Source organism: Acipenser ruthenus, chromosome 54 (genome assembly GCF_902713425.1).
Source record: "Acipenser ruthenus chromosome 54, fAciRut3.2 maternal haplotype, whole genome shotgun sequence".
In the NCBI taxonomy this organism is placed as follows: domain Eukaryota; kingdom Metazoa; phylum Chordata; class Actinopteri; order Acipenseriformes; family Acipenseridae; genus Acipenser; species Acipenser ruthenus.
Genome location: NC_081242.1, coordinates 4,142,453 through 4,162,418, shown reverse-complemented (window position 1 = coordinate 4,162,418; position 19,966 = coordinate 4,142,453). Strand labels below are relative to the sequence as shown.

Below are 19,966 nucleotides of genomic sequence, written 5' to 3'. Positions count from 1 at the left end.
CTATCATGGTTAAATAAATACATTTGAATCGAATGTGTCTGCCTGTCTGTGTTTCAGAGTTTGTGTGTGTGTCTCTGTGTGTGTGTGTCTGGGTGTGTGTCCCTTTGTGTTTGTCTGTGTGTGTGTCTCTGTGTTTGTGTGTACGTGAGTCTGTGTCTGTGTGTGTGTAAGTCTGTGTGTGAGAGTCTGTGTGTGTCTCTGTGTTTGTGTCTATGTCTGTGTGTCTCTGTGTCTGTGAGTGTGTGTCTCGCTGACTGGTCCCATTCTACCAGCCTCATCCCATTGTAGCTGCCCTTTACGTGAGCACCATTGCCCCTCAGTATAATACAGAACCCCTGTCTGTCTCTCTACATTGTCATTGAAGATCATTAAACAGATCTAAAGGGGAAACTCAACAGCAGCTTATTTCCATACCCAGCTTTATGGAAATCTTGTGACAGACGCTTTCTGTTTCCTCTGCAGATTTGCTAACTATTGGAGTAGTTAGCAACTATTGCATGGAGATAGTGTGCTGTGGTGTATATAGAGGGTCCCAAAAGAACATTTGAATATGTTGGCTTGTACACCTGTCAAGATATTTTTTATATTTAAAGGTTAACTTGACAGGTCTGCTTAACTAATGTCCTCTTCCTGTTCTTTAGAATCACCTTGTATAGCATTCTCTGTTTAGAATCATCTTGTATAGCATTCTCTGTTTAGAATCACCTTGTATAGCATTCTCTCTCTGCTTAGAATCACCTTGTATAGCATTCTCTCTCTGCTTAGAATCACCTTGTATAGCATTCTCTCTCTGCTTAGAATCACCTTGTATAGCATTCTCTCTCTGCTTAGAATCACCTTGTATAGCATTCTCTCTCTGTTTAGAATCACCTTGTATAGCATTCTCTCTGTTTAGAATCACTTTGTATAGCATCCTCTGTTTAGAATCACCTTGTACAGCATTCTCTGTTTAGAATCATCTTGTATAGCATTCTCTTTTTAGAATCACCTTGTATAGAATTTCTCTCTAAGTACAGCTGCTACACCGAGTGTAACCATTAACCTGCCCCTTCTAAGCTAATTACTCTGTGTGTGCCACATCTCCTCTCCTCTGCTCTCCTCTCAGCTCCTCTCCAATGTGGTGGTGTTTATTTGTGCTAACCTGGTGGGCGTGTACCACAAGACCCTCACTGAGCGCGCTCTGCAGAACACCTGCAGGGACGGCCTCAACTTCAGCCAATCACGAGGCAAGCTGGTGAGCGAGAAGAAACAGCAGGTGAGTCTAGCCTCCTTACTCACCTGTATGGCACCGGACACATGAATACTGTGGGGTTTGTGTTAAAGTGAGTTCAGAGCTGCTCTTCTTTTCTCATTCATCTTTATATTAGTAAGCACCAGCGCCATGTAATGACCATTTGAATCCCTTTAGTTGACATATACAGTATTTATCCATAGATACAAGCAATGCTACTTTATGCCAATCTGACATAAAATACATTATTTCAATGAATTCATAGTTATTTGACACATGTATCATATTGGAGTTCTCCTGTGTAACCAGACTCAACCCAAGGCATAAAGAAATGAGATATGAAGATATGAATCTGTTTAGAGCAAAGAACAATCAGGGGGTCTTGATTGAAGTCTGAAAAGGAGTTGGTAAAGTTAACAATACTTCAGAGAAACCAGGGCCACAGGACCACACAGCTGGGAATGAAGTGGAGATAGACTTGGACAGAGGGAAGGAGACACTTCTTCACACGGAGAGTGTCAGGGGATAGGGTTACCTAGTCATGTTGTTGATGCTGAATCACTGGTATCCTTTAAGACCCGACTTAACAAAGTTTTGAGATCAATCAGCTTCTAGGATGGGCTGAACGGCCTAGTTCGAGAACTTTGTTTTTATTTAATTTCCCAGGAGCACTTGCTGCTGTCGGTACTTCCTGCCTACATCGCTTTAGAGATGAAAGCTGAGATCATCAAGCGACTGAAAGACAAGCAGCCTGACCTGGAATACAGCAACAACTTCCACAACCTGTATGTGAAGCAGCACAAGCATGTCAGGTAGGAGTCACTGCAGACTGAGACTTTCTGCAGTAGCGACACAGAATACTCCTTAAAGGGATTGCAGCGCACAATATAATTCCATGAATCTTCCCTGTCTCACACTTCCGTTAGCTACACAGGTCTCAGGTGTGCAGATTTGAAAGAAACACATAGTATAGCAAACATGGATTTTCATTTAAAAAACATCTGGTTCTACACTAGGGTAAAGGGAGCTTTCAGTTTTCAAGTCTTATTCTCGTGTTTGCACTTCCCAGGTCACCTCAGCAGTGTCTTCTGGGTCACTGGTTGAAAGCATGTCAGTCAATTGAGGAAGCAGCTGATTGGTTAATGATAGGAAAGATTGGGGGGGGGACAATTTCACCCCCCAGGTGACCCAGAAACTGCAACACTGCTTGTAAACATGTCTTTAACCTTGTAACAGATATTTTTTAAATCAAAAAGTTTTTTTATGTTATGTAGTTCTTCCAGGTAAAACTAGAAGCAAGGGTTTCTAAGGCTAATGCCTTCATGAATGTACACAGAGCTGTGGAAGGATTCAGATTCCATTTCTCTTGTATTGTGCAGTATCCTGTATGCAGACATTGTTGGGTTCACGCAGTTGGCCAGCATGTGCTCTCCTAAAGAACTGGTGCTGATGTTGAACGAACTCTTTGGAAAATTCGACCAGATTGCCAAGGTGAGTGTAATGAGTCTCACTATCGCCCCCTGCTGGTGATGAGCCCCGTGTGGAGGTGAGGCGGTCGTGCGTACGCAGGTCACACTGCACACATTTCACATCTATCTGGAGAACCACATCCAATTCATGAAATGTGTTTATTCTTATGCAATACTATTGTCTATCATAAAGTTCTGATTTTGCATGTACAGCCGTGTCGGATGTTCCTGACAGGCTTGTTTTCCTTTCTTTTCTTCCAGGAGAATGAATGCCTGCGGATCAAGATTCTAGGAGACTGTTACTACTGTGTGTCTGGCCTGCCTGTGTCTCTCCCCAGCCACGCTAAAAACTGTGTCAAGATGGGTCTGGATATGTGCCATTCAATCACGTGAGTGAGAGACACCTCAACTTCCCTGGGGTTCTGATTGACTGAAGTTCTGCATGAACTACTATAGTTAGGCATTTATTTTCTTCACGGCTATCAAGGATTTCACGATTTCCATGAAACGTACCCATTGCTGTGTAATATGCAGTTCCCTGTGAAAATTCCCATTTCTGAAAGAATAGTGTAAGTATACATATTTTCTATCGCTGATTGTAGCACTACTTGTTACACTGCATTTAGGAACCTGGCAGCCAGTTTAGAGCTACACAATTTCTTTACAATGTCTTCAACGAAAAAGACACCAGCTGTATCAAACATTGGAATATTTCTGCTAAAGATCACTCTGTCCAGTACAAGAAGGAGACATTTCACGTGTCTATTGTTATTTTTACATGTATTTATGCTTTTATTTTGTTAGATAATTCACTGATGGTAAAAATAGAATGTCTTTAAAAGGTGGTCTACAATTTAGCATTCACTGTTTTTCAGGTAAACATTTAAATATTTAGGAACATTTGCTGTGTAATAATTCAAGAAAATGATTCATTTTGAATCTGTCAACGCTATTTTGTTCTGCTTTTGATACATATTATGTTTAATAGTGAAATATCTTGAAATACCTATTTTTACACCGTGAAATAAGCCATTTTTCTACTATGCATATTATCATAAGATCCACTCAACAAATAGGAGAAGAAACAGACACTTCACACACAAAGATCACACAGATGAAGGCACTCTCTGTTTGTCTGTTTGACTGTTTTATAAACACATATGTCACTCTGGACATTTTTGCATATCTCTGGAGAATCGCTTATCCAATTGTCATGAAACTTGAATATTATTTAGCAGAACATATTGAGATTCTGGGGTTATATGGGGGTGTCTGTCTGTCGGTACATCTGTCTGAATGTTACACTTCCATTTTTACATTTGCGAACAAGCTATTCCATATACTGTAAATTATTTTATTATACCATGATACTAACACCTCATTTGCTTTCCTGATCTAGGTCTTCAATACCACTTATCCGATTTCTGTGAAACTATTCTTATTCTATACTATTCTGTGTTTCCATATACAGTACGTCCTGGTCATCACCGTCACACAGATAGCTCTGGTTTTGATTCACAGCCGTGGCGAGGGGTGATGTGTGTTACCAACTGCTTGTTTGTTTATTTCAGTCAGCTGCGTGAAGCCACGGGTGTCAATATCGACATGCGTGTCGGCGTGCATTCCGGTAACGTTCTCTGTGGCGTGATCGGGTTGCAGAAGTGGCAGTATGACGTCTGGTCCAAAGACGTGACGCTAGCCAATCACATGGAGTCTGGAGGGCTGCCCGGGTAAGCACTTCCTGTTGGGTAAGCACTTTCTGTTGGGTAAGCTCCCTGTTGGGTAAGCTCTTCCTGTTGGGTAAGCACTTCCTGTTGGGTAAGCACTTTCTGTTGGGTAAGCACTTCCTGTTGGGTAAGCTCTTCCTGTTGGGTAAGCACTTCCAGTCAGAAAGCACATTCGGTCATCTGAATCGCTTCTTCGCGTTCTTCTTACTATTTGATGGTGTTTGCAGTCATTCTGAGAGGCTCCAATGTTGAGTTATGAACATGGTACCCTAAATCTCACTGACTTTGAGCTGCTTTGAGCTCCCTTATAAAAGTGTCCCCTATTAAGAGCATAGCAATGTGTAATAAAGCACAGGGAAAGTATGGTAAAGCATAAGTAAGCATTGTAAAGAACAGTGAGGTTTGGTCAAGCATATTAAAAAAACAAACTATGATAAACTAACCCTTCTAAAAGTTTCCCTTAGTAAAAGCACAGCAAAGTGTAATAAAGCTCAGTGAAAGCATGGCAAAGCATAAGTAAGCACTGTAAAGCATATTAAAAAAATGGGGCAAAGCATAACCATGGGACTGAACAACCTTTAACATTCAATTCAGATCATGTGACAGTTTACTAGAAACCATTCTTATTCTGTACTATTCTGCACTGTTTATATACGTCATGGTTAACGTTTCCTCACACTGCTAGCTCTGATTTTGAATGTACGAGGGGGGGGGGGGGGGGGGGTGGATGTTACTGACAGGCTTGTTTCTTCTACAGGCGTGTTCATATCACAGAAGCAACATATACTCACCTGGACGGGGAGTATGAAGTGGAGGAGGGAGAGGGGGAGACGAGAGACAGCTATCTAACTGGGCTAAAGACCTACCTCGTCATTGACCCACGGGTGAGGAAGTTGTTTAGTTACTAGTTCTTTTAGGTTATATAGTGTGATCCCGCCAGCATTGCCCTGTGTACACAGTACAGCGAGGCTCTGCCCAGCACACAGCAGGCAATGCCAGCGCACTAGATTACAGTTGTATACAGCCCTCATGTTGGGTAGCTGCTGTGGTTGTGTACAGTGTTGCTGTGTCTCCCTGTCAGGTCTCTGCTCCGGTCAACGGCGATGTCCTCCCTCCCCTTCCTCCTGAGGGGGTGAAACAGCGTGCCTCGGTCCGAATGGCCCGGTACCTGGAGTCCTGGGGGGCGGTCAAGCCCTTTGCTCACCTGAGCCACCGAGAGAGCATGGAGCTGGACACGCCACCGGACATCACCGCGGTGGTCAGTATTACTGAGTGCCTGCCTGCCTGTCTGTCTCTGTCTGCCTGTCTGCTTGTCTGTCTGCCTGCCTCTGTATGTCTGCCTGCCTATCTGCCTGCTGCCTCTCTGTCTACCTATCTGTCTGTTTAAAGTGTCTGTCTGTTTGTCTGTCATTCATTCTACAGTATATATGTCTGTCTAACAGATACATGTCCTGCCATCTGTCTGTCTGAAGTGTATGTCTGTCTGTCTGTCTGACTCCAGTATCTGTCTTTTTGTCTAACAAACTGTCTGTCTGTCTACAGTATCTGACTGTCTAGCTGTCTCTTTCTACAGTTAATGTCTGTCTCTGTCTGTATCTAAAGTATTTGTCTTCCAACTGTCTTTCTAACTGTCTGTCTGTCTTTCTGTGTGTCTGTTTGTCTGTCTGTCGCCCCTCTTTCTATTTCTCTGTCTGTCAAAACAAACTGTCTATCGACATTATCTGTCTATCTGTCTGTCTATACATTTACTGCCCTGTCTGTCTCACTAACAAACTGTCTGTATCTGACTACTCTATCTGTATGCCTATCAACTAAACATTTTCCAAATTTGGCAAAAACTCTCAATTCTTATCTGAACGTCGTTCTTTTAGGAAATTCCCATGAACAACTTAAACCAACACAGGACTACAGACAGGTAAGAACCAACCTTCAGAAAAAAAAATAAAATAAACGAAATCCAGTGACTAGAAGTCTTTCTGTGTCTTCAATTCAATGACAAACACAAACTTACCAAACTTCTCATTTTTTAAAAAACTTTTAGAGCAAGATCACAAAAACCAGAAGAGATGAATGAACCCATTGAAAGTGTCCATTCCTACAAGTGAGTGTGGCAGTGTTTATAATCATGTACTGGGAGGGGGGGGCACTGTTTATAATCATGTACTGGGAGGGGGGGGGCACTGTTTATAATCATGTACTGGGAGGGGGGGGCACTGTTTATAATCATGTACTGGGAGGGGGAGCACTGTTAATAATCATGTACTGAGGGGGGGGCACTGTTTATAATCGTGTACTGAGGGGGGGCACTGTTTATAATCGTGTACTGAGGGGGGGCACTGTTTATAATCGTGTACTGAGGGGGGGCACTGTTTATAATCGTGTACTGGGAGGGGGGGCACTGTTTATAATCGTGTACTGAGGGGGGGCACTGTTTATAATCGTGTACTGAGGGGGGGCACTGTTTATAATCGTGTACTGAGGAGGGGCACTGTTTATAATGAGGGGGGGCACAGAATGGTCTAGTAGAAGAGTGACAGCCGACCACAGAAACTGGTACTCCACCATCACACACTTCCATTAGAAACTGGTACTCCAGGTCTGGAACCAACTCCCCAGTAATGTTGTTGAAGCTGACACCCTGGGATCCATCAAGAAGCTGCTTGATGAAATTCTGGGATCAATAAGCTACTAACAACCAAATGAGTAAGATGGGCTGAATGGCCTTGTCTCGTTTGTAAACTTTCTCATGTTCTAATGTTCTTATCACACACTTCCATTTCAAAGCAGCAGCAGCAACAACTGTAATGTTTTGTGTGTTTGTGGTGTGTACTAGTAGCAAGCTATGCAATGCCAATGTTTTATTATTATTACATCAAATGTATTTTGGTAGGTTAAATGGTGTACCAGCTGTACTTAGAGACGTGTTTAGGGCTCTACAGAGATCACAGGATTGAGAGCTGCATAGAGATCACAGGATTGAGAGCTGCATAGAGGTCACAGGATTGAGAGCTGCATAGAGATCACAGGATTGAGAGCTGCATAGAGATCACAGGACTGAGAGCTGTATAGAGATCACAGGATTGAGAGCTGCATAGAGATCACAGGATTGAGAGCTGCATAGAGATCACAGGATTGAGAGCTGCATAGAGATCTCAGGATTGAGAGCTGTATAGAGATCACAGGATTGAGAGCTCTATAGAGATCACAGGGGTTGAGTGTTCTACAGAGATCACAGGACTGAGAGCTCTATGGAGATCACAGGATTGAGAGCTCTAGAGATCATAGGGGTTGAAAGCTCTAGAGATCACAGGGGTTGAGAGCTCTATAGAGATCACAGGGGTTGAGCGCTCTATAGAGATCAGAGGGTTAGCTTTAGATAGGCAGGCCCGCAGGAGCCCGGTCAGTCCACAGGGGTCGCTGGTGTGCGGTGAGCCGAGGACACGCTGGCTGACCAAAGCCCTGCCCCACTCCTGTCCACGGTCGGCACTGGAATAGCCTGAACTCGTACTGGTGACCTCCAGGCTATAGGGCCCACTTGGTAGCCTATACTTCTTAAAAGTCCCCAGGATGTGACGACTGAAACAGATGCACAAAACAAATCTGAGCAAGAATACATTAGTTATGATATGTTTATTTCATACATGTATCGAAATCATACAGGTATGGGGATTATGTATATTTCTCCATGGTTGTGAAATTTCTATCTCAGTAATCTTCTTGGATATGAGTTAAATGAAGTATTTCTTTAGTGAAGACTCCCTCTTGTGGCCACAGCTAAGACAGTAGTTATTTCTTATTATTTATCCTTGTGTTTTGATAAAGTAGGGCTAGAACGACTGTCTAATTGGTCGACTATTTGCTACTTTAAAAAATATATTTATATATAATTATGGTAAAAAAGTATAGTAAATATTCAATATATTTTAAAACTGCATGGAATGTATTTGTTTATTAATGTTCTAAAATGTCATTTATACATTAATGACATTTTAGTGTACAGAGTACATTAGTCAACTACTTGGTGCTACCCCTGAGATAAAACTAGTTCATGAAAATATTGTGCTGAAAAATCGCTGATATTAAAGCCAGTCCTTTGCAGCTGTGGTCCTGAGTCATCCTCTGTGTTTCAGGCACTGGGTGAAGTCTGGCGAGATGAACCCCATCACTCTCTATTTTAAGGACTGGTCCATGGAAAAAGAGGTAGGAACATTTTCAAACTCAATGCGGGGGTTAACTGGGTTTCAAAGTCAAAGCTCAGTATAACACAGTGTATCACAGAAGATAAGGGTCGTCCTGTTCATTTCAATTTGGCTGTATGATGTCATAGCTGTGGAGATAAACCAACAAGTAAATGGTTTTAAATCAACAAGTAAAGCTGAGTGTGAATTGCTTCATTGTTTAATTGCGGTGGATTTATTAGGGAAATAGGAAAAGCAGGAATTTTTTAAAATAAATTAAGACAATAAGGGAAAAAAGAGACTAATGACTACAGACAGAGGGCGCTCCTAAAAGACAAAAAATAAATATATATATATGGGGCTTGTTGGTAACCCAAAGCCTGACCTAATGCTTAATCATAGTAGAGTATGGAAGGCCATGTAATCTTGTATAGCTCCTGGTTTCCACCTCTGTGTGTGGTGGTTGGTTTTGTTCTCATCTCTGTGTGGTGTTTGGTTGTATTCTCATCTCTGTGTGTGGTGGTTGGTTGTATTCTCATCTCTGTGTGTGGTGTTTGGTTGTATTCTCATCTCTGTGTGTGGTAGTTGGTTTTGTTCTCATCTCTGTGTGTGGTGTTTGGTTGTATTCTCATCTCTGTGTGTGGTGTTTGGTTGTATTCTCATCTCTGTGTGTGGTGTTTGGTTGTATTCTCATCTCTGTGTGTGGTGTTTGGTTGTATTCTCATCTCTGTGTGTGGTGTTTGGTTGTATTCTCATCTCTGTGTGTGGTGATTAGTTTTGTTCTCATCTCTGTGTGTGGTGGTTAGTTTTGTTCTCATCTCTGTGTGTGGTGGTTAGTTTTGTTCTCATCTCTGTGTGTGGTGTTTCGTTGTATTCTCATCTCTGTGTGTGGTGATTGGTTGTATTCTCATCTCTGTGTGTGGTGATTGGTTGTATTCTCATCTCTGTGTGTGGTGTTTGGTTGTATTCTCATCTCTGTGTGTGGTGTTTGGTTGTATTCTCATCTCTGTGTGTGGTGATTGGTTGTATTCTCATCTCTGTGTGTGGTGTTTGGTTGTATTCTCATCTCTGTGTGTGGTGTTTGGTTGTATTCTCATCTCTGTGTGTGGTGTTTGGTTGTATTCTCATCTCTGTGTGTGGTGTTTGGTTGTATTCTCATCTCTGTGTGTGGTGTTTGGTTGTATTCTCATCTCTGTGTGTGGTGTTTGGTTGTATTCTCATCTCTGTGTGTGGTGGTTGGTTTTGTTCTCATCTCTGTGTGTGGTGATTGGTTTTGTTCTCATCTCTGTGTGTGGTGTTTGGTTGTATTCTCATCTCTGTGTGTGGTGTTTGGTTGTATTCTCATCTCTGTGTGTGGTGATTGGTTGTATTCTCATCTCTGTGTGTGGTGGTTGGTTTTGTTCTCATCTCTCTCTCTCTCTCTCTCTCTGTTTTTTTCTCAGTTTCGCTGGGCCCCTCTCCCTGATTTCCACCTTTACATGGCCTGCTCCGTCCTCATCTTCATTGCGGTCTTCATCATCCAGATGTTCATCTCCTACAAGTGAGTACCAGAGCAGCACAGATACACACACACACACGCACGCACGCACACACAGAGGTACACACAGGCACACAGAGTAACACATACACACAGACAGATACACACAGTCACACACACAGATACACACACACGCACGCACGCACACACGCACGTACGCGCACACACACACACAGAGGTACACACAGGCACACAGAGTAACACATACACACAGACACAGAGGTAGACACAGGCACACAGAGTAACACATACACACAGACACAGAGGTACACACAGGCACACAGAGTAACACATACACACAGACACAGAGGTACACACAGGCACACAGAGTAACACATACACACAGACAGATACACACACAGATACACACACACACATACACACACATACACACACAGAGGTACACACAGGCACACAGAGTAACACATACACACAGACACAGAGGTACACACAGGCACACAGAGTAACACATACACACAGACAGATACACACACACAGATACACACATTCACACACACACACACACACACAGAGGTACACACAGGCACACAGAGTAACGCATACACACAGACAGATTCACACACACACACACACAGAGGTACACACAGACACACAGAATAACAGACATACACACACACACACACACAGAGGTACACACACAGATGTACACACACACAGAGGTACACACACACAGAGCAACACAGAAACACAAACACAGACACAGACATGTAATGTTAAAGACACAGCGTTACAAAAAATATTTAAACATTAATAAATGTGACAGAGAAACAGATTTCAGTATTCAGTACATAGACAGAGAGATGGAAGGGTGTGGGTATTCACTGACACGGGAGACAGAAGGGTGTACTTGAAACACCGCACAGATGCCCAGTTTTATTTATTTTTTTATTTCCAAGTGCATGTTTTATCCTGCAGAGGGCGCAGTTGTCCATGGTCTGAGTACCAGTGATGGTAAACAGGACCACGGAAATACCCACAGGTACACAGACCCGCTGACACACTTGCAGGTGCTCTCAGATAATAATAATAACAAAAGGCAAAATCAAAAAGAGACAATAAAACACAGTTATCAAAAACTACAAAGAAAAGGTGCTGCAATCAGCAGCGCTACCCCAACCGTCGCTACCCGCACGGCCCGGGTCCCCACCGTACACTTTCTCGGCTCCGTCAGCCTGCTTTTCATATACTTTATGTGGTCGGCCCAAAGTTTTCCCGCTACAAATATTATTTTCTAGTTTCTTCTCTTTGGAGTTTCTTTTTGTTTCCTTTTTCTTTTACCAGCCGGGCTCGGTCCTGGAGCAGAGCTCCCGCTGGCTCGTTATATCGTCTTAAAGGGGCCGAGCTGAGGGAACAGCAGAACCTTATTTATAGGGCCAGCAAGCCCACCAATGCCTGCCTCTCAGCCACTCAGAGAGAGGGAAAGCCCACACACCCTCTCCGTGTCACTGCCATGACTGACTGACGGATTTTACAAGGCTGCTTCCCTCTTCCTGCAGCACCAGAAGAGTCAGCACAGATCTCCCCCCGTTACAGATAGACAGATAGATAGAAATGACAAACGTTTCCACTAGAAGTCATTCTCAGTGTCTCAATGATTGAATCCCTGCTTCCTCTCCTCTGCTGTTTCTGCAGGAACACTGCTCTGGGAATCTCGTACGGAGTCTCCTTCTTCATCTTCCTGCTCCTCCTCTTCACCTGCTTTGCTGGACACCTAACGGTGAGTCAAAGGAAGTGCAGCTCTATCTGAAAGCGGAGATTTCTTTAACACAGTGTAGTATGATGTGCTTTCAAATGTCTTTTCATATGTACGTTACACTGACATTTTTACAAATATCTAGAGAATCTGGGGGTATATAGAGGCTGGCTGTCTGTAGGTCACACTTACATTTGAACTTGCTGGAGAACCAGTTGTCCGATTGTGATGAAACTTGCTAAGGACCTTCTTAGCTATTAGCAAGTTATTGAGAGTATCCAAATCTGGGGGATATACAGTGGATATAAAAGCATAGAAAAGTGTAATAAAGCACAGTGAAAGCATGATAAAGAATAGGGAAGCATTGTAAAGCATGGAGAGGTGTGGTATAGCATAGGGATGCATTGTAAAGCACAGTGAAAGCATGATAAAGAATAGGGAAGCATTGTAAAGCACAGAGAGGTGTGATAAAGCATAGGGAAGCATTGTAAAGCACAGAGAGGTGTGGTGTAGCATAGGGATGCATTGTAAAGCACAGAGAGGTGTGGTGTAGCATAGGGATGCATTGTAAAGCACAGAGAGGTGTGGTGTAGCATAGGGAAGCATTGTAAAGCACAGAAATCCCGATTATCAGTGTCCCGAGTGCATAGCCATGGGGAAAGCATGGGGGTAAAAACTGCAATTTACCATGCACATTTAAACTGGTAAACTTTAAGGGTAATTGTGATTTTCTTTCTTTCTTTAGAGATGGACACAGAAAGGTCCCAGATTTGTCCAGTGGATTCCTTCCATCTCTGCAGCTGTAATCAAGCAGCCTCTCGTCCGAGTTCCTGTACAAGTTATTACAATCTTACTGATCCTCCTCATGGCTTTACTCAACTTTGTAAGTATCAACAAACACTTTAGTTACAGTCAAGCTAACTGAAAGTGTTTATATCAAGCAAAACAATTCCATATATACTTACCTGCCCTGCACCTCCATCAGCTGTACACCTGTCAAATGTGCAGCTTTGAAAGAAATCTTATAACATTTTCATTTTAAACCATCTTGTTCTATACTAGGTGAAAAAAAAGGCAATGCTTGTGTTAGTGTTGCACTTCCTTGGTCATCTGGAGGGTGAAATTGTCCCTGACCCCTCATTCTTTCCTCTCAATAACCAATCAGCTGCTTCCTCTATTGACTGACATGCTTTCAGCCAGTGACCCAGAAGACACTGCTGAGGCGATCTAGGAAGTGCAAGTGTAACAGATATCTTGAGAATAAGTCAAAGAAACTGAGAACTTAAGTCAAAGAAACTGAGAACTTTTTTTTAACACACCACAGCTTTTAAGATGAAAATCCATGTTTGCTATAACATGTGTTTCTTTCAAAACTGCACATTTGAGACCTGTGTAGCTACTGGAAATGCAAAATGGGTCAGATGTATGTCATTCTTTTGTCAGGTACAATTACTTCAACATTGCCGAGGTAAAACTAGAAGAAACTAAGACAGTCAAGCAGCAGCTGCTCTTCAGTTCTAGTTGCCTGTAGGCTGGATCAGCCATTATCTTTATATTACTAATGCCACTGCCATCTAGTGAACAGCTAGTGTATTCCTTTAAGCTAAAGCAGTATTAGATACCGTGTATTTAAATGGTAATCCATGTGTGCTGTAACATGAGCATCTTTCAAAAAAGACTGTAGCTTGTGGAAGTACAAATCAGGTCAGGATTGTAGGGCACTGTCTGTGTGTCTGCCTTTGTCTGTCTGCAGCTTTAATGAAACTAAACTCTGGAAGAATGTAGTAAACTAGCACAGACACCAAGAAGGAATTATATTGTAGTGGCAAACTTAACAGGATTGTTAAGTTTTATTTCTTTCTTTCATTATATCTTTTTTGTCTTTCTTTGTTATACTTTTTTCTAGTTTTTTCTGCCAGAGCCCGTTTCAACAAACTCAAACTATCTGTACACTGTGCCAGTGAGTAGCCCTTCTTCAAATGAACAGAGAGAGATGCTAGCTTTGAATTAGACTGTACTGGACTGAAATTACATTGTAACTGCAGTTTGAGATCACTAGACTAGACTGGACTGGAATTACATTGTAACTGCAGTTTGAGATCACTAGACTAGACTGGACTGGAATTACATTGTAACTGCAGTTTGAGATCACTAGACTAGACTGTACTGGAATTACATTGTAACTGCAGTTTGAGATCACTAGACTAGACTGGACTGGAATTACATTGTAACTGCAGTTTGAGATCACTAGACTAGACTGGACTGCAATTACATTGTAACTGCAGTTTGAGATCACTAGACTAGACTGGACTGGAATTACATTGTAACTGCAGTTTGAGATCACTAGACTAGACTGGACTGGAATTACATTGTAATTGCAGTTTAGAATCACTAGACTAGACTGTACTGGAATGACATTGTAACTGCAGTTTGAGATCACTAGACTAGACTGGACTGGAATGACATTGTAACTGCAGTTTAAGATTACTAGACTAGACTGGACTGGAATTACATTGTAACTGCAGTTTAAGATTACTAGACTAGACTGTACTGGAATGACATTGTAAAGCAGTTTAGAATCACTAGACTAGACTGTACTGGAATGACATTGTAACTGCAGTTTAAGATTACTAGACTAGCCTGCTCCTTTACCCTCTCTGTTAACAGTTGACAGTCCGCTCTCACACTGTTTCTCCTCAGTATTATCTGTACTGCTGTCTGCTCAGTATGCTAAGCTGCTCCATCTTCCTGCGCATGAACTTTGAACTCAAGTTGACCCTGCTGACCCTTGCCCTGGTGGTCTATGAGGTCATCTTCCTGTACAGCTACGGCTATCGGTCAGACCACTACGTGTCCGAGCTGTATACAAACTCCAGCAGGTAAGCAATCAACTAATCCCAAAGCTTGAAGAAATGAACTATCCAGTGGTTAAAGAAAAGGAGGTCCCCGGTACAAATCCCACCTCAGCCACTGACTCATTGTGTGACCCTGAGCAAGTCACTTAACCTGATGCATAGTTCACACACCCTAGTCTCTGTAAGTCTCCTTGGATAAAGGCGTCTGCTAAATAAACAAATAATAATAATAATAATGGAGATATGAATCTTTTTAGAATAATGAAGCATTAAGTCTTTTACATATTTTAAAGGAGTTGACAAACTCCAGCCAATACTTAAGCACAGAAACCAGGACCAGAGGACACAAGGTTGGAAATAAAGTGGTCTTAGAACAGAGGGAAGGAGATGCTTCTTTACACAGAGAGTGGTGAGGGGATGGAATGGTTACCAAGGGTTACCTAGCCGTGTTGTTGATGCTGAGTCAATGGATCCTTTGAGACCCGATTTGAGTTTTGAGATCAATCATCTGCTAGGAACTGGATGAGTACTGATGGACCAAATGGCCGCCTCTCATTCAAAAATGGATGTGTGCAAATTAGCGTGCACAATACCAATGGCTATGTTAGTAAGTTTCCATTTATTGATTCCAATATTAAAAAATGACACACCCATAGCTTAAAATTTATCTTTAGATGCAACAAATGCATCACCTAGTTATAAACATAAATCAGATAGTGATCGGTTACCTAATGTTCTGGGAGAAGCTCAGGTACGGAGATGGTCTGTCTTCAATAGAGGATTCAGGCAGCTTGTCTACGTCGCACTAATGAGTGCCTGTCTTATATATCTTACCTTACTGCATGTATGTGAAGCTGAACTTTTTGAGCTCTGCTTCCACTCTGTTTTCCTAACAACATCTAAACACTATCAATTTCTTGCTGTGTGTTATAATGTTGTTCCAGGCACAGAACATACACAAGGTCAAGATGCACCCCAGTTTATCAATTCCTTGTTCCCGTGTCTGGGCTGGTTGAGTTGGAAACATCCTCTGCTGACCTTACAGCTGTGCTGAGCCACTTATTGATTTCAAGTGTGCTTCACAATATTTGTTTTCCCTTCGTTGACCCCTGCAGTACAATGTTAAATGAAAGTGCCCCAGCTCTGTATGTGGTAATGAGATGATGTTACAGTCCTGTTGGGTGTGATTCAGTGTTGCACCTCCCTCTGTTCTGTACTGAACTGTGCTGCCCCCTCTTGCCTCCCTCTCTGCAGGCCGGGGGTGTTGAAAGAGCCCAAAGTCATGGCTGGAATCTGGCTCTTTGTGTTTTTCTTCACAGTACTGGTGCTCGCCAGACAGGTAAGCTCATTCAAAGTGGAGTGGAATTGAATTGGGAGTGAACTAAATTGAAAGTGGATTGAACTGAAATTGGAGTCCATCAGAATGATCAGCATGTCATCGTGTCGCCTCTCAGGACGAGTTTTACTCCCGGCTGGACTTCCTGTGGAAGAGGAAGTTTGGTCAGGAGCGTGAGGAAATCGAGACGATGGAGAATCTGAACCAAGTTCTTCTGGAGAACGTGTTGCCAGCCCACGTAGCCACACAGTTCATCGGACAGAACCGACGCAATGAGGTGAGAACATGGAAGGAGGCTGTGTGGTCCAGTGGTTAAAGAAAAGGGCTTGTAACCGGGAGGTCCCCGCTTCAAATCCCACCTCAGCCACTGACTCATTGTGTGACCCTGAGCAAGTCACTTAACCTCCTTGTGCTCCGTCTTTCGGGTGAGACGTAGTTGTGAGTGACTCTGCAGCTGATGCATGGTTCACACACCCTAGTCTCTGTAAGTTGCCTTGGATAAAGGCATCTGCTAAATAAACAAATAACAAATAATGGAAGAGACCATTCCACTAGGGGTCTCTCTGTGTCTTCAATTCAATGGCAAACGTTTCCACTAGAAGTCTTTCTCTGTGTCTTCAATTCAATGGCAAACGTTTCGATTTGAAGCCATTGAAAAACACTTCTACTTGAAACGTGTCATTGAATTGAAGTTTAATTTAGTATATGTAACTTCACATGCATACGAAAATATGCACAGTATTCTGAATAGTAATATCATTTATACATTGCAGATATTTTCTATTAAAAAGCTATTTTATTTTTTCATTAGATTTTGCCATTCTTCAACATTTCAATATCTCTCACACACATTACACATAAGAACATAAGAACATAAGAAAGTTTACAAACAAGAGGGGGCCATTCAGCCCATCTTGCTCGTTTGGTTGTTAGTAGCTTATTGATCCCAGAATCTCATCAAGCAACTTCTTGAAGGATCCCAGGGTGTCGGCTTCAATAACATAACTGGGGAGTTGGTTCCAGACCCTCACAATTCTCTGTGTAAAAAAGTGCCTCCTATTTTCTTTTCTGAATGCCCCTTTATCTGATTACGCGGTGATCTGATTCAAGCATTCAAAATCCTAAAAGGTATAGACAATGTCAACCAAGGGGACTTTTTTGACCTGAAAAAAAGAAACAAGGACCAGGGGTCACAAATGGAGATTAGATAAAGGGGCATTCAGAACAGAAAATAGAATGCACTTTTTTGTCGATGTTGCATCCTCAAAAAAGTCAAGCAGATTAGTTAGACACGATCTCCCTTTCCTAAAACCATGCTGACATACACATTTCTTTGTGATTTCTAGTTTTACGTCTGCAGAGTTTTTGATTGTTTGGATGAACTACTTATAATATCACAAGATCCGCCCAATTAACAAACAAACAGGAGAAGAAACAGACCCTTCTTCCAGTATCTGTCACACACACATTCCACTGATGAAGGCAGTGGCTGTTTGTTTGCTTGACTTTCGTAGCTTCTTCTAGCAGTGCAGATACTGTATTTTGTCATTTAATTTCTTTCCTTCTCACAGGATCTGTACAGCCAGTCGTACGAATGTGTCTGCGTGATGTTCGCCTCCATTCCTGATTTCAAAGTGTTTTACTCAGAAAGTGATGTGAATCGCGAAGGACTGGAGTGCCTCAGACTTCTCAATGAAATAATTTCAGACTTTGACGAGGTAACACATTTAAATTGCCCTTTCTGTTGTATGATGTTTGCAATCATTCTGTGTTGCTCCAGTATTGAGTTTTTCTCTGTATCTGACTTTACCTGCTTTGAGCTGCTTACCTGCTTTGAGCTGCTTTGAGGTTGTCTGGAGAATCCTAAGTGCTGGGACTGAGCAGCCTTCCTCATTCCATTCACATCATGTCCTGTTCAGTTTGACACTACAATATAGTTCCTTCTTATTTGATGAAACTGAAGTCTGAAAGAATGTAGTAAACTAACACAGTCACCAGGACGGGATTATATTGTAGTGTCAAACAGGATTGGGGGACATTGTACCTTGTAATTTGTTATGTAATTATTTGTAATGATAAATGTATATGTCATATTTTTGTGCCTGCAGCTGTTATCAAAGCCAAAATTCAGTGGAGTTGAGAAGATTAAAACTATCTGCAGTACGTACATGGCAGCAACTGGATTGAATACTGTGTCTGGAAATAATGAGGTATTTTACAATCAATATTTCTAATCACTTTACTAGAACACTGTACAAATGAAATGATTGCCTCTCCTATGTATCAGTCATGGTATTTATAACATCCTTGAAACTTATGTTTAAAAAGCTCAGCACAATTCATAGCAATATCTACTAAACACCAAGAGAGCTACACCAGAGAGTTACACCAAGAGAGTTACACTAAGAGAGTTACACCAAGAGAGTTACACCAAGAGAGCTACACCAAGAGAGTTACACTAAGAGAGTTACACCAAGAGAGCTACACCAAGAGAGCTACACCAAGAGAGTTACACCAAGAGAGCTACACCAAGAGAGCTACACCAAGAGAGCTACACCGAGAGAGTTACACCAAGAGAGCTACACCAAGAGAGTTACACTAAGAGAGTTACACCAAGAGAGTTACACCAAGAGAGCTACACCAAGAGAGCTACACCAAGAGAGTTACACTAAGAGAGTTACACCAAGAGAGTTACACCAAGAGAGCTACACCAAGAGAGTTACACCAAGAGAGTTACACCGAGAGAGTTACACCAAGAGAGCTACACCAAGAGAGTTACACTAAGAGAGTTACACCAAGAGAGTTACACCAAGAGAGCTACACCAAGAGAGCTACACCAAGAGAGTTACACTAAGAGAGTTACACCAAGAGAGTTACACTAAGAGAGTTACACCGAGAGAGTTACACCAAGAGAGCTACACCAAGAGAGTTACACTAAGAGAGTTATACTAGTTCCCCTATTGTTGTCCACCTTTTTTACAAATATTCTATTTTCACCATCAGTGAATAATCAAACCAAATAAAACAATAAATAAATGTAAAAATAACAAAAGACACGTGAAATATCTTCCAATTACCTGACATACATATAGGCTAGATCAGCCACTATTTATAGAAGAGCCAGCGCCATCTAGTGCACAGCTAGCGTATTGCCAGCAAAACAAAAGTTGATCCAGATGGCGCTGGATATTCTATAAATACACTATCTACAGATATCAATGGCAGGCAACTGGAGCTGAACAGCAGCTCCAGAACTCAGTCAAAGCAGCACAGACTGATCAACAACACATTTGAGTAATTGCAATAGGAAACATTCAGAATGATTGCAAACATCATATAAAGATCAGTAAATAATAAGAATTGTTTTTATGAGCCACTTACTGCTGGTTTTCATTCATTTTGTAATATTTCTGTCTCCCCCTTCAGGACACTGATCGTAGTTATGCCCACATTGGTATAATGGTAGAATTTGCAATCACTTTGATGGGCAAACTAGATTATATCAACAAGCACTCCTTCAACGACTTCAAACTGAGAATAGGTAAGAAATCCACCACTGGCAGCCACACCCCATTGTGGCTGCCCTATACTTGAGCTACCATTGCCCCTCAGTATAATACAGAACCATTATTGTATTGCCATTGCAGAGCCACTGTCTGCCTGCATTGCTATTGAAGATCATTTAGGGTATAGTTAGCACACTGTGGTCCCATTCTGCCAGCCTAACCCCATTGTAGCTGCCCTATACTTGTGCTACCATCGCCCCTCAGTGTAATACAGAACCATTATTGCCATTGTAGTGCCACTGTCTGCATTGCCATTGAAGATCATGTAGGGTATAGTTAGCACACTGTGGTCCCATTCTACCAGCCTCATCCCACTCTAGCTGCCCTATTCATGTGCGACTATTGCCTCTTAA

At 42.1% G+C, this 19,966-nt stretch overlaps 1 protein-coding gene across 2 annotated transcripts in view; it reads left to right on the top strand.

The window, feature by feature from the left end:
* Nucleotides 1–19,966, top strand: part of LOC117398126 (adenylate cyclase type 2-like) — a 38,170-nt gene that overhangs the window by 14,496 nt on the left and 3,708 nt on the right. For both annotated transcript variants that reach the window (XM_033997109.3, XM_033997108.3), the window contains 20 exons: nucleotides 1,106–1,255; nucleotides 1,898–2,043; nucleotides 2,611–2,722; nucleotides 2,962–3,089; nucleotides 4,272–4,430; nucleotides 5,185–5,311; nucleotides 5,509–5,685; nucleotides 6,299–6,342; nucleotides 6,469–6,528; nucleotides 8,558–8,627; nucleotides 10,048–10,145; nucleotides 11,796–11,880; nucleotides 12,602–12,739; nucleotides 13,763–13,816; nucleotides 14,557–14,735; nucleotides 15,966–16,050; nucleotides 16,166–16,324; nucleotides 17,619–17,765; nucleotides 18,156–18,257; nucleotides 19,474–19,588. In XM_033997109.3, coding sequence (XP_033853000.2) covers nucleotides 1,106–1,255; nucleotides 1,898–2,043; nucleotides 2,611–2,722; nucleotides 2,962–3,089; nucleotides 4,272–4,430; nucleotides 5,185–5,311; nucleotides 5,509–5,685; nucleotides 6,299–6,342; nucleotides 6,469–6,528; nucleotides 8,558–8,627; nucleotides 10,048–10,145; nucleotides 11,796–11,880; nucleotides 12,602–12,739; nucleotides 13,763–13,816; nucleotides 14,557–14,735; nucleotides 15,966–16,050; nucleotides 16,166–16,324; nucleotides 17,619–17,765; nucleotides 18,156–18,257; nucleotides 19,474–19,588 — 2,335 coding nt within the window. The remainder of the gene's footprint in view (nucleotides 1–1,105; nucleotides 1,256–1,897; nucleotides 2,044–2,610; nucleotides 2,723–2,961; nucleotides 3,090–4,271; nucleotides 4,431–5,184; nucleotides 5,312–5,508; nucleotides 5,686–6,298; nucleotides 6,343–6,468; nucleotides 6,529–8,557; nucleotides 8,628–10,047; nucleotides 10,146–11,795; nucleotides 11,881–12,601; nucleotides 12,740–13,762; nucleotides 13,817–14,556; nucleotides 14,736–15,965; nucleotides 16,051–16,165; nucleotides 16,325–17,618; nucleotides 17,766–18,155; nucleotides 18,258–19,473; nucleotides 19,589–19,966) is intronic.